Raw genomic sequence first — 13930 nt, forward strand, 5'->3', positions numbered from 1 at the left:
AATGTTTGTGCTGTGTTCAATAAACCTCTGTTGCTGCAAAAGACTGCTTTTGCTTTGTGCTGTTATCTACAAAGAGGGGGAAGGTAGGTCTTGCCTGGCAGCATGACACCTACTGAACTACAGCCATTTTCCAATTGAATAAATTTAATTTAGGCACCTGTAGACATTACTGCTTGTCATAGTTCATACCAAATGGCAGCTGCCTGGGTTTGAACCTGTAACATGATGTAAAGCAGATGCTCAGTCACTGAACAATGGCCCTTTCCTCCACTTGGGTGGGGGCAGCAGGACAGAGTTATGTAAGACTCTGATGACCATCTACTCCATTGCTACAGTCCACATTTGGCCATTGGGCAGGAATGGAGTATTGCTACATTCAAGAAAATGCAAGAAGTGCTCAGAATTGTTCCCCTTAATCTACAGAGGGGGAAATCCTATGGAAAGCCCAGTTATAGCTGGTTAACACAAATAACATGCTCCTGTTTTGCATCTCGTTCTTTAGAAGCTGATATGCTTCATGAAGCATAACCAGTAATACAGCAAAAGGTCAAAACTGCAAATGAGTATTGGAATGTAAAAGGGCAGACAGGGTTACAATTTTGTTACTTAAAACACAATAAAGGATCAGGTAAGGATGCAATTGTTGTCGTACTGGGTTGAAATGGGATCCTTTGGCTAGTTTACTCCACCCACAGACACATAGTTGAGCACATTTCTACACTAGTTCAGAGCAACCATATTGTCACGCGATTCTTGGAATTACACAACATTCCTTCCCCCCTCTTTCATGTTTCATTTTTCTTCACTGAATCACCATGAAAATATTATAATTACAACCGTAAGCAGAGTCTTGTGCTGCAGTGAGCTCACTGGGCCCAAAGGCACCAATACTTTGCTATTACTCCACTGCTAGACGGTTAACACAGCAGCCCACATACAGCATAGAAAAATGTTTATTATTTAATTTAATGCCCTTATTTATTTTAATCTACCTTTCTCCAAATGCAGGACCCAAGGCATAATAAATTATAACAAAGACAACTAAAAACACACAAGAAATATAAATATCAAAGCAAAAAAAAAAAGGAACCGTGTTTTTTAAAAGCACTGTTTTCCTTTATTTATTATGGAGATTTTAGGTTGGTGGAAGGAAGCAGTTTGTCCCAGTTGCCACTCAACAAATTTAGTTGTTACCCAAATTATGGCACAAGGAACCATCAATGCAGATGGTGATGTTTGGGGAAAGGGGGTGGGGTTAAAAGCTGAACACACAGATGTTTGATAGTGATACAGTAATTTAAGGGATGTCAAAAAATGAAAGATAAATCATGCATTCAAAACATATATTCCATACCTGGTGGCCAGTCTTTCCCTCACTAGGCCAGGTAACTTGATTACCGTAGCTTATAGACCAGGTGTAAGGAATCCTTTTTTTCCTGGTGAGGGCTGCTTTCCAAAGGAGTGAATGTAAAAAGGTAAAGATAAAGGACCCCTGACAGTTAAGTCCAGCCGCAGATGACTGGGCTTGCGGCGCTCACCTCGCTTTACTGGCTGAGGGAGCCGGTGTTTGTCCACAGACAGTTTTTCAGGGACACGTGGCCAGCATGACTAAGCTGCTTCTGGAAACCAGAGCAGTGCACGGAAACACTATTTCCCTTCCCGCCAGAGTGGTACCTATTTATCTACTAGCACTTTTTGGTGTGCTTTCGAACTGCTAGGTTGGCAGGAGCTGGGACCGAGCAACGGAAGCTCACTCTGTCGCGGGGATTCGAACCGCCAACCTTCTGATTGGCAAGCCCTAGGCTCAGTGGTTTAGACCACAACGCCACCCACGTCCCCTTTGGGGTGGATGAGTATGGGCTTATTTGAAGAGGAGCCTTTCAGATTGTAATTGAATAATGCAGCTTATTTTGAAGTTTTCAGCGCCTACATACTGTATATGCCTGCTGTTTAGGTCCCTAACATACCATGCAACATTGGGGATGTGATTACGAAGGCTAGAGTCCTAAGATGCCTTGGCTCTTCTGCTTTTTCCCAATCAAATAACCTTAGGAGCAATAGTTGTAGCAGGTTCCCAACTTGTGTTGCCTTACGGGGAAGTAAGGCATTATATAGGAATGGTGACTGCCTGGTAAGGCAGCAACATTCCTCTCTCTGCTTTCCACAGTGACAGGAAAGACTACTAAATTGCTTACAAGCCTCCAACAAACTCTTTCTCCATATGCTCACATTCGCCCCAATCATAAGAGCTGCAAACTTGCTTAAGGCTGCAAATCAATGCACACTTACCTGCAAGCAAGTCCCATTGAACTAAATGAGTCTTGCTTCCAAAAAGTATAGGATGATACAGTTAAAAACGAAACCTGAGGTTTTCAGGGAGTTTAACTCCATGATGTACAATGCAGTCAGTGGCAGAGTAACAGAACTCACCTCACAAATCTTTATCATAAATTCAGGTCACGATGTATAGCAGCAGTGTACAGCTCAAATTAAAGAGAGCCATTTTCATTTTTCCCCAACAAAAGAGTTCCATATCACTATCTTAAGTGGGGAGAGATGGGGGAAATCTTCCATGCCAACTGCGTTCTCTTTTTTAAACATTTCCCAGTAACCCAATTTCTTAATAGTAATGCTAACTTAGAAGGGACACAGCATTCTAATGGATGAATTCCATAGCCAAAGAACTCCAAATTACATGTCAAGAAATCACCGATTCTATATTCAGAGTTAGTAATGTGCATGATTATCAGACATCCGTTTCCGGGGACAGTCCCTGGATTTACAAATCTGTCCCCAGAATGTCCCTGGATTTCATTTAATGTCCCCGGATTTATATTTTAAGTGTAGATTTATTAGGGAGTGAATGTTGCGTGATTGGTTCAACAGCACATCATATGGGCAGTGGCGTAGCGTGGGGGGTGCAGGGGGGGCGGGCCGCACCGGGCGCAACATCTGGGGTTAGGGCAAATCCATGGGTTAGGGGGCGCAAATCCACGGGTTAGGGGGCGCAAATCCACGGGTTTGGGGGCGCAAATTACTTGCCTTGCCCCGGGTGCTGACAACCCACGCTACGCCACTGCATATGGGGACTTCCGGCAAGGCAAAATGGCGGGCGCCACTGCTGAGGGGGAACCGGGGATGCCCGGCTCGTCAACTGGGGGAACCACTGACCCCACCCCTGCAACCCAAACCGAGCTGGGAACGAGAGTACCCGGCCACCCGGCCGACTGCCCAGTGGCGCTCCAGGGCCATGAAAACACCGGAGCCAATGCAGAGAGAAGAGAAAGGGGAAAAAAGAGGGGAGCCATGACCTTGCTGCACCACTGCCGCCACCGCTGAGGAGAGGTAGGAGAGCACCAGGAGGGCAAGGACCCATGGCAGAGCCCAGGCCTGACCCGAGCCTACTCCACGGCGGCTAGTGCTCCAAGAGAGCAGGCTGGGGCCCAGAGGAAGGCCACGCAACAGAGGAGGTTACAGAAGATGATAGTTCTTAACTTTTTTAAAAAAATAACTTTTCTCTTTTCAAAAAAAGTGTCCCTGAATTCTTTGAAAAAAATCTGGTAACCTTGTATTATCATATTTGGTGGGTAAAGCCAAAACAGGAAGAGGGCACAGAAGATAGAAGCAGGAGGTACCACCCTAGGCTCCTTTGAGAGGAAGGGTGGGATAGAAATTTAATAAATAAAAAACAGGGATCTTAAGGACAAGAGGACAAGCATCCATGCTAGGCATAAAAGCCAAGACCTCAAAGTTCTCTGCTCAACTCCTCCTTACAAACACACACCTTGACTTCTAATTTGCTGAGGAATTGCGCCTTTATAAAACAAAATTGAACACTGAGTTGTGTGAGAAGCCAATTCTTGCAACCTCTGCACCAAGGTAATATGACAGCTATCTTTTGTGGAATTTCCAAGTGACTTCCACAAGGCATATGGTGAAATGTTGATGTAAAGCTATAGCACAATCTTATTTAATTTTTTTAAAGCACACGAGGCAGCATGTTCTGCAGAAAAGTCTATAATTTTTTGCTCACTCCTTGCCAAGTTTTGCTCACAAACTAGCAAGTGTTATTTGAAAGCTGTATGCAGTTGTAGATGGATTATTGTATGGTTTAAGTACATTTCTCCCTGTGGGCATTACAAGCTGATAGTTTCAAGATTTTATCAATCTAACTAGCACACAAGGAATTTTCCTGTCCCCCAGCATACAGAATGTGAAAAAGGTTATGCATCTTATGTTGTAGAGACATTCAAAAACAGCCACACAATTGTGGAAAAGTTGTTTTATTTCATAATTTCCACACAGTCACAGACCATGCACTAGACCTTGTTCTTCCAACTCCCTTACACAGCATTAGGGCTTGAGAGAGGCTGAAGTATCTAATTCCTTTCTCTTCAATATCTTGGACACACAGACGCTAGAAGAAGTCTACAATTTACATAATTCAGTTGTCGCATTAAGAATTTTAACAGGTTTGGAAGATCAGTAGTGGAGTTTGACAACAATGAAAGACTTCAAGTTGAGATAGATGGTCCCCACCCTGCAGTTTAGAGGCAAATCACATTAGCTGGTGTGACCTAAACATCAAGATAGTATGTCGATGCTTTCCCAGGGTTCAAGAATGCAGCAGCAGACTTCAACTTCTGGGCCTATGACAATCATTCATTTTATACCAAGGCCTCCCCATTCCCCATGATATGGGGGAGCAGCTAGACACTACTGGCATCTACAATTTGTTCTGACATTTCACATAAGGAGTCCACAAGTGCTTAAGACCAAACCCTCCTATATATACCAATACACATGCATTTTTACTGAATACTGGTGGCGGTGTAAACGTTCTTCAGAATGAATCATCTAGTCACATAGCAGAATTGGTGCAATATTGTTATAGCTGTCCCGCATAGCCTGTCCTGCATCCCCTGCCACAGAAATAAGGAATAGCCCAGACATGCTTCTCCCAACCATCACCACTTTAAACTTTGTGTTGACTGTCAAAAGCATGGTCTCTTATTTCCTACTCGTGGAATTATGTGCACCTATCATACTAAGAAATAGGCTCAAATCCCTCGTCCTCTTTTAGGTGCCTCAAAGAAAGAATTCATTACTTTGAGAAAGGAACAGCTAAAGCAATTAAAGTGAATACTACAAGTGTGTCTTGCTGGCCTAAGCCTACATTCAATACGCATTTAGCTTCATGGCAACATGTCTTGGTCAAGGCTTCTATTAATTATGTTCCTAGTCAGTAATAAAGCATTCATTTTCTTAACTGAGCATGTAATGATATGCATTTGAGAAGCAGAAAAGCAGGAGAAACTAGATCCCTCCTACTCTCCTTGCAGGATCTCCCTGCTACCATGCTGCAACTTTGAAACAAGCAACAGAATGGTGGCAAAGAGGAAACTGGATGAACACAGAAGAGGTCAATGTGGGGTTTCGTACAACTCTTAAAATATCTATTCATGTTCAAATAGCAAGGTCTCCATCCCCCTGAAATCTGCATGCATCCATGGCAGCATGTGTGGCAGGAAGACTCGTACTGGAAGGACGGCTGAGAGATGAGTGAAAAACCTGGTGTTTTCCCAGGCTATGTATTACCAGACACCCACACACAACCTTTCAAGTCTTTGGCTGTAAATCTGGTGAGGCTTAAATAACCGCAACACTGTTTCTCTGCTGTGCAACAAATACCATCTAGCAGACAAAATTGAAAAGACAGACTGTTTTGGGGGGGGGGTACCCAGGTTAAGTTGGTATATAGATTAAAGCCTCCACCCTGGAACCACAACAAAGGCTTAACTTATTAACATAAGCACCACCTTTAAAAAAAAAAAAAGAAAACAGGAAAGGGCACTTGTTCCTTATACTGTGCCTACAAATTATCTCATTATTTATGGTGCCTTTTCAGCAGCAAAGGTGCGCATTTCAGATGTGAAAACAGGGGAGCCATGCCTGCAAAATTACACACAACCATAGCAATGCTTGTCACGCAGACTCGACACACAAGAATCTCACCACTTAGGGTACCCCCTGTTACTTTTCTTTCTTTTTTGGTGATGGCAGCAGTAACAGTTCCAAACATTCCTGAGAGATAAGACATTCACAGTCAATGCCCATTTCATGTCTGCAGAGCGGGAGACATAGCTAGAGTGAGCGGCCACTCCCTGAGCTGTGCCACTATCTCGAGGAGCAGCCAGAGATGCAGAGCAGCATTGCGTAAATTAAAGCTGATGACTCCTTAAAAGCAGTAGGGGCAAGGTGATTAAGCGTGAAATGTGCCACCCTCTTTAAAAATGTATTAAAAGCACAATTTTACTTTTTATTCAAGCTTTCTTTTGCCTTCCTGTAGAACCTTCGTCTCTTGTTTCTAGTGACTAGTCATTTTATGGACCTAAAGTTTGGCAGGTACAAGGTAGTGACCATTAATTCTAGCAATTGGGTGATGAAGGTCTGAACCTCAACTACTCCTCATAGCACACTCCAGCCGCAGTGCTTTCAGCAAGAATTTGAACGTTCAAAACGGAAATATTTGAAAATATGGTGCCTTACTTCCAGAGCTACTTGTTCTATGTCACAATAAAAGCTAAAGAATGTGTTTTCCCTAGCAGTTTGCATTTTCTTGGGCAGATACCACTTGTAGTGGGAAGTGTTCTTGAAAGCCACATACAGGAAACTGCTCTCCCTACATTCTTCTAGACACATTAAGGGTCTAGCACCAGGTTTGCAAACATGCATGCAATAAAAGAACCAAATTTGTGTACATTGAAGGGCATCAGATTGGCTGGGGAGTTTATCCCCAGTTTCCCAAAAATGCGGATACATTGGTGAGAACCGATGCAAATGTGCAAACTCTCTCTGGACACGCCCCCCCCCCCGACGGCAAATATAAATACAATCAATGCACAGAGCTCACACAAATACATTCTCCACTATAAATATTTCTATTGAAACTTTTCATCCAGACTGCCATGCACTTTGGGGTGTGAGAGGAACAAAAACAAACTCCCACACACAAACCAACAATAGGGGACTAAATCCCTTGGGGGAAGAGGGCACAGAGTCACCATATTTAGATGTTTCCAAAAATTGGCAGTAGGTTACTGGCCCAATCCCACACTTTCCTAGGTGGGAGTGAGAGTTTTCAGTGCAACAAGTCATAGCATATTACTGGGGTGGCGGGTTGCACAGGGTTGGGACAGGCAGTTGAGACCACAGCAAGGACTTTCTAATAGACCGAGCAGCCAATCCACATAACTTCTTGCCCCATGAGACAATGACTATGCGGGTAATGGAACTGGACTAATAGCACCAAGAAATCTAATGGACCTCCCCGCTCTCACGGTATGATAAAAACGGAAAGAAAAACAGGACGAACTTGTGAAAAGAATGGGGCAGGTTATGCATATCTCACTCAGGATGTGTCAAGAGAACCTGTCGTGGGCAGGAAGCTCCAACACTGTTCTCACGTATAAGGCAGCTATTCTGTTTGCAGGAGGACCTCTGGTTCCGAAAGGGAACAGTACAGAGTGTAACCCAACTCATCCACCTCTTCAGGAGTAAGCTCTGAAAACAAGTTCACCTTGGGATTCAAAGCGCTGGGAAGGACCCCTGCTTCCAAATAGCCAATAAGCTCTTTCAAGGCCTGCAGAAAACGGTCAGCGAGCATGTCTTGTGACCAGTCAGTCTCCTCCAGGTGCAGTATGACGTTGGTAAGCTGGCTGGCAGAAAGGTGACTCAACGCCGGGTTCAGCTTGCATATGGCCTTGAGGATCTTGAGGCACAAGGAACGGCAGCCAGAATCAGCCTGGTCTAAGGCCCGCAGGCGAGCCGTCTCTGCCGGCCGAAGACTGAGCCGCCACAGATTATCATACTGGGCCAGTCGGTGTGGTTTGGCTACCAAGACAGTGTCACCTAGCGTCACAGATGGCAAGAAGTCTATGAAAAGGCGCCGGTCTCTTTCATACTGGACCTCCAACGTCAGAGATTCCAAGGGTGCTGCTGGACGGATCACATAGTCTAGGAGGGTCCCAATAGCTGGCCAGTTGATGGAGCCTGCCACAACTTTCTCAAAGGTGCTGGACACAGCCCTGGGTGAAAGGTAGCCCCCCACCACACAGCGGTCCCAGTAACTGCTACCACGAGGGAAGTATTCTGGGTTTTCCCGACGTACCAGGCAGAAGCCAGGGATGTTCATAATGGTGTCTTCACCTGGAATGCAAGACCACAGGTTCTGTTCCAACACCAGAGGAACCATGAGCTGGATGTGATCAGCAGTTACAACCTGCCAGGGGGGAGAAAAAGAAGAGGTTTTCTAAGGCCCTTGAAAGGCCACACTATTTGGCTAAGGGGAAGGCTGGAATGCAAAGGAACGTTGAGCTGGGATTTCTATGACGCTCGGTGCCGTGCTAGAACATGCTGATGTATCAGAGGCAGCATTAGAAATAGTTCCTCATAAATTAAACAGTAAGAAGGAAATAAAAGCAGAGTTTATGCTTCAAAGAAACTACCACCTTATTGAGAGGCCATTCACATGCTCACAGTGATGATTTGCAGATAGGCATTCCCTGGATACAGAACAGAGAGACAGATGGGGGAGTTGCCTGAGTTTTAGTGAATAGGAGTAAGTCTGCATGTAGGTGAAGCTTACCTGATGTTTTTAATTCTGTAGAGGTTGTGCAATTGTTTTCTTGAGATGTTTTGTGTATTTAGTCATATATAGATTTAAATGTGTTGCAGCCTATCCTAAGCCCCTCAAATGGAGTGCATTTACATTAACTAAAGCCCGAGAAGAATGCTAAGAATGAAAGAAACAAAGAAATGAAATTGCTTCCTCAAATTAAAACGTAACTGTTCACATTTATGGTGAATGCAATAAAAGAGCCAAGGGCATATAATAGAAAACAGGGAGCCATTCACTGAATCAGACCATTGTTCTATCTAGCTCACAATTGTTTATTCATCAACTAGCAACAAATATCCGGGTTTTTCACACAGGAGTCTTTCTCAGACCTACCTGGAGTGGCAAGGAATGAACCTGGGACATTGCTGCTTCTAAGTTTTTATTGTCTAAAGCCAAAAGACAACTATTTAAAGACTGAGTTTGATGAAACATGATACGTTTCTTCAAGGAAATCACCATCACCATTTGGTGTAAATTTAAGTTTTATCTAATACAAAATGCTACACATAGAAGTCTTGATGTAGTGTTGAATCAAGTACATCCATTCAGAATTGCTCACTTAAAGCCTATATGTTCATCAGGGTAGCATGAAGGAATGGCTCCCATGCCCATTATGTATTGAAAAGAACAGAAGAGACTAAATAATGTAGAAGGACCATGCACAGTCAGGAACAGATGTGGGCGAGAAAAGATAGAGAAAGATTTGAATCTTCCTCAGTCGGAAAGAGAGGACATTAAAATTGCAAAAAGGAGGGAAAGTACTTTACAGTGGTACCTCGGGTGACATACGCTTCGGGTTACATACGCTTCAGGTTACAGACTCCGCTAACCCAGAAATATTACCTCGGGTTAAGAACTTTGCTTCAGGATGAGAACAGAAATCGCACAGCAGCGGCAGCAGGAGGCTCCATTAGCTAAAGTGGTCTTCAGGTTAAGAACAGTTTCAGGTTAAGAACGGACCTCCGGAACGAATTAAGTACGTAACCAGAGGTACCACTGTACAGTATTGGGGAGAACAAATTATTTCCTATGCAAGATCAAATCACAAAAACGCCAAGAAACATGACCACAGACAATTCTAGGCACAAGAACATGATGCTGAGAGAAACACTGGCAACAATAAAGTTTGCATGTTCTCTTTCTCTATCACACCTGTTGAAGAATATGTAAACCTTCTCACCCATCCAAATTACCTGCAAATCATCATAGAGGCTACCACTCAGGTACATTTCACGGAGAGGCATGTCTGGCAGCTTGGCACGGAGGAAACCACGTAGTTCTGCACATATATCTACAGCAGCCTGCTTGGCTTTTGCCTGCTCTTCTGTAGGGATGGCCACCTTCCTCCGGTAATACGCGAACAGCTTCTCTTGCAAGGACATTCGGAGGCGGGACTTCTTCAGCTCCACCTGGCTCTTCTTGATGGATGATTTCTGCTTTGTGGGTTTGATCAAATCTGCCAGGATAGGTTGGAGAGAGAACAGCAGGCCTCAATATTGCACCACACAGGATTCATTAGGTACAAATTGCCTGTACTGAATTGCACCTCTATTGAATTTGGAAACACTGGGGATTAAACTATGTGAGACAAAAAATCATTGACCACACTTTTAACCTTTCTTTAAAAGTAATGGCAATGTGCATCTTGATACAGACAGCAACAACACCCTTTAATTCATGTCATTTTCCTGACAAAAACAGTACAACCTCCTAGCTTTAATCTTCCTTATGAGGACAAACTGAAAAGTACCCATGTGCTCTTCCTGCACACTGTTAGTGTTATGATGTAGTGATATAATTTCTCTTATATATATGATAATTGTAATAATTTGGACAGTCTGTTTTCTGTAAACTGCTTTGAGCACAAATATCTTTGTTGAAAGTACAGTTTAAAATAAACTGACTGATTTGAAAAAGATGCTCTTGTTCCCTGGAGATTTTCACATAAGGCACTAGAACAGTACTTGTCAGGAATACATTGGGTCAGCAGTATTCTTCCTCAGAAGAATGTGCTGGACTTACTGATCTGTAGGCTCTCTTCCAAAACTAAGATCCTTTCTTAACTAACTGTTTTTAGACACCAGAACATGTAAAGGTGAAAGGTTTACCTGTTTGGCAACCAACTTATGTAAGAAGTTGCAGAAGAGTTACAGGATGTCCCTCACCTATATCAAAATCTGAAGAATCAGTGGGAAGAGTCTGCAGAGAGCGGCTAATATTAGTCTTCATATCTTGGTTCAATAACCGAGATGATGATCCAAGCCAACTTGGTTCCTCCCAGCTTCTCTTTCCTGACTGACTCATGCGAGTGGGGCTGGCTGGAGCACTGATCGCCCGGTCATACATCTGAAGCAATAAAGTGGGGAGACAAGAAATTAAGTGTATGATCCAGTCAAAAGCCTTCATTTCCACAGCCTCCCTGTATAGAACCCAATGGTGAAACCGTCCTGGAAGGCCTGTAAACTCCATCTTGGTAGTCAAGCAAACATGGGACTGATCAATGTGAGCTGTAAAATGAGCTTATCTGCTTGCTTTGAAGCCTTGGCTGCTGGCTTGGCTAGTTGGGAAAAGGGAAGCTTCTACCTGTCAGCTACCCACTTATCTGAGAGATGGATGTGAGTGGGGAACAGGCCCCTAAGACAGTGTGATTAATTGGATTATTTCTGCCAGTTTATATAGCTTGTTTTCTGTAAAAGTAACACACAAGCTATTAGCCCCTCAGAGACGAAGCATAGTGGTGCTTGTGGCTTCAGCGTCCATCCTGAGGTGTAGTGGCAAGGAATTCTATGTTGCCTTGTATGTCTCTTATACACATACTTATAATAAAACATTAGAACTGATTCCTCTGGCGTTTTGTGCATCTTTCTTTGGAATACCTGCAACTGGGTCCTTCGGAGCACCAGTCAATCCTTCACTTTGGTCTGTATTTGGACCCACGAGACAGAAAACTTCCATTGCACATTTATCGTACCCCAAAGTCTAGGCACCCTTTCACTCACAATGTTCACTCTTACCCGCTTAACAGCCAAGGTGGCAATCCCCAGCATGGCAGCACCTCCCACACCCAGGACAAGTCGAGCATTGGACAATACAAAATCAATGGCTGTGCCAATGCCATTGTCATCCTTCTTTCCTTTGCGCTCTCCAGCGCCTGCCATTGCTCCTTTATGGGAAGAGAAAAACCAAACACAACTGTTAACATATTTCATTTTGCCCATTTGTCATTCTGTGCTTCCTGATTAAAGCTGGAATCTCATTCTGTCCCACAGGTGGTTACAAAGAACCTAATTATCCATTCTACCAAACTTATCACTGGATAACATGCTTCACAATTCTTAAGTCATTTGTACACACAACTCTGACACAGCTTAGGTTGAGATTTGCCCAAGTCCTTTCAGTAAACTTCATGGCTGAATAAGGAATTGAACGCAGCTCAACAACCAAACCCAAGTCTCTATCTTTTACTGCTAAATAAAACTAAGTTCCTAAGGCAAATGAGAATATATGAAAAATGGTATGCTCTTTAAAAATGAACTCAAGACAAAATTATCTCAAGTTTTCATAAACTGATTTCCAGATCATAAAAATAGTTGTAATAAGAGCTTACAATATTGTACAGAAATAGATCTTTCCACTATGAAAAACCATCAAAAGCTAGATGGGAGTTTCCCTAACCTCTGCAGTTATGCATTTCTCTTGTTCTTACCACCAAATGTATAGGTCACTCCTTGCAGTGTGATCTGCAAGCTTCCTGGAACTACTCTGGCTCCCATATATCCTAGTCATGTTACATTTAGTCATTCAAAGTAATGCTTTAGGACAGATCTACAATCATTTATAAAGATTCTGAATAAGTAAGAGAGCACATTCTGCCTGGAAAACAACCTACCTGAGGTTTACTGCATCTGTGAAGAATGGGGAATACTCCCAGGCAGGACACTTTTGGGATTCCTTTTTCAAGTTTGTACCACACAGCCAGTATTGACCATCTAGCCCAGATGGTCAAAAGGGTTGATGAAAAGGAAAGTGGTGAGAAAACAGGTGGGGGGCAGGAAGGGAAGTCTCTAAACCAACCCCCCGAGTTTGGAGTGCAAGAAAGCCTGGCCCTTCTCCAGCTGTCTCTCCTTATCTTTGAGCTGCTCAAGATGTTGATTCTTGCGGAATTCACGCCGGATTGTGTCAAAGTAGAAATCACGGTCAGTATAGCGCAGGCCACGTCCCTGACGCAGGAGAGCGCGATAGAGGTTCAGCACTGCTTCACGGGTCCACGCTGCCATGAAGGATGAGTGGAGGGCGGGCAAACTGAAGGGACACAAAATAAACAGAGAAAATGAAACAATCCAGTATTTTTGCAAATTATACTATTTAGCCAAGTTGTCAATTGTGTTTTATCCAAGAGGACATGTGTCAACAAATAAAAGAAATGCATCTATTTAAAGCTCTATCCATTACAACCTCCTGCAAAGTTATCCTTTATTTATTTTCTAAGCAAAAGACAGAGAAGACTCCACTTGACATATTAAAAGAAATGCCAAAAAAAGTTCCAAAAGGTGAGGGAAAGCCTTTTTAAAAAATGCAACCTATATTCACACCCCACAAAACTAGGTATGAAATCTCAAAGGGAGATGCAATCAAGCAGCCTATGGCAGCGTTGCCTCTTTCTAGGCCCCGCAACTTAATCAGAAAGTTGGGTTATGGGGAAACATCATATATGTATTTTAAATGAAATTATTGTGAAGTCAGATTTATTAATAATTATTGTGACAACGTCAATTTCCTGGCAGACTTAGAATGAATCTTGAAATATAGAGAAAGTATATCGCAAAATGTTCTTGATAATAAATGGGAAAGCAAAACAATAAGGAAATGTGTACAGACTAACAAAAGGTAAAATAGCACAATGAGAAGAATCGGAAGTTAGTGTTTATGGTGTGTGTATGTTGTAGTGTGTGTACTGTGTGTGGTATATACTGTATGTACTAAGTTAATTCTTATAAGTTATATGTAAATTGGTGTTAATTGCTGTACAATAAAGGTTGTTTAAAAGAAGACGACAGTAAGCAGCATCAGAATTCGGTGGCTTTCGGAGATGGCAGTGACGGCGACTGGCAGATTTCCCCTCTCCCTCCAGCCTACCACAAAACGAATTATATACATATAATTATTAATATATATATTGAGTGCCCGATGAGGAAAATGAAAGGCCCTCAGAGGAAACTGGAACTCAAGGGATCAAGGAAGTCTTTCTCC

At 43.0% G+C, this 13930-nt stretch overlaps 2 protein-coding genes across 2 annotated transcripts; both read right to left on the minus strand.

Moving 5' to 3' along the window:
* Positions 1-4267: 4267 nt before the first annotated feature.
* Positions 4268-11838, minus strand: MIEF1 (mitochondrial elongation factor 1; the record flags this gene model as incomplete). Its single annotated transcript, XM_083573898.1, has 4 exons — positions 4268-8281; positions 9874-10136; positions 10846-11026; positions 11695-11838. The coding sequence occupies 4 exons, from the start codon at positions 11836-11838 to the stop codon at positions 7478-7480; spliced, it is 1392 nt and encodes a 463-aa protein (XP_083430024.1). The 3' UTR covers positions 4268-7477.
* Positions 11839-12720: 882 nt separating this feature from the next.
* MIURF (mitochondrial elongation factor 1 upstream open reading frame) lies at positions 12721-12957 on the minus strand (the record flags this gene model as incomplete). The annotated part of the gene is made up of 1 exon (XM_083573910.1): positions 12721-12957. The coding sequence occupies one exon, from the start codon at positions 12955-12957 to the stop codon at positions 12745-12747; it is 213 nt and encodes a 70-aa protein (XP_083430036.1). The 3' UTR covers positions 12721-12744.
* Between the last annotated feature and the right edge of the window lie 973 nt (positions 12958-13930).

Source organism: Podarcis filfolensis, assembly GCF_964270895.1.
Source record: "Podarcis filfolensis genome assembly, chromosome: 10".
In the NCBI taxonomy this organism is placed as follows: Eukaryota; Metazoa; Chordata; class Lepidosauria; order Squamata; family Lacertidae; genus Podarcis; species Podarcis filfolensis.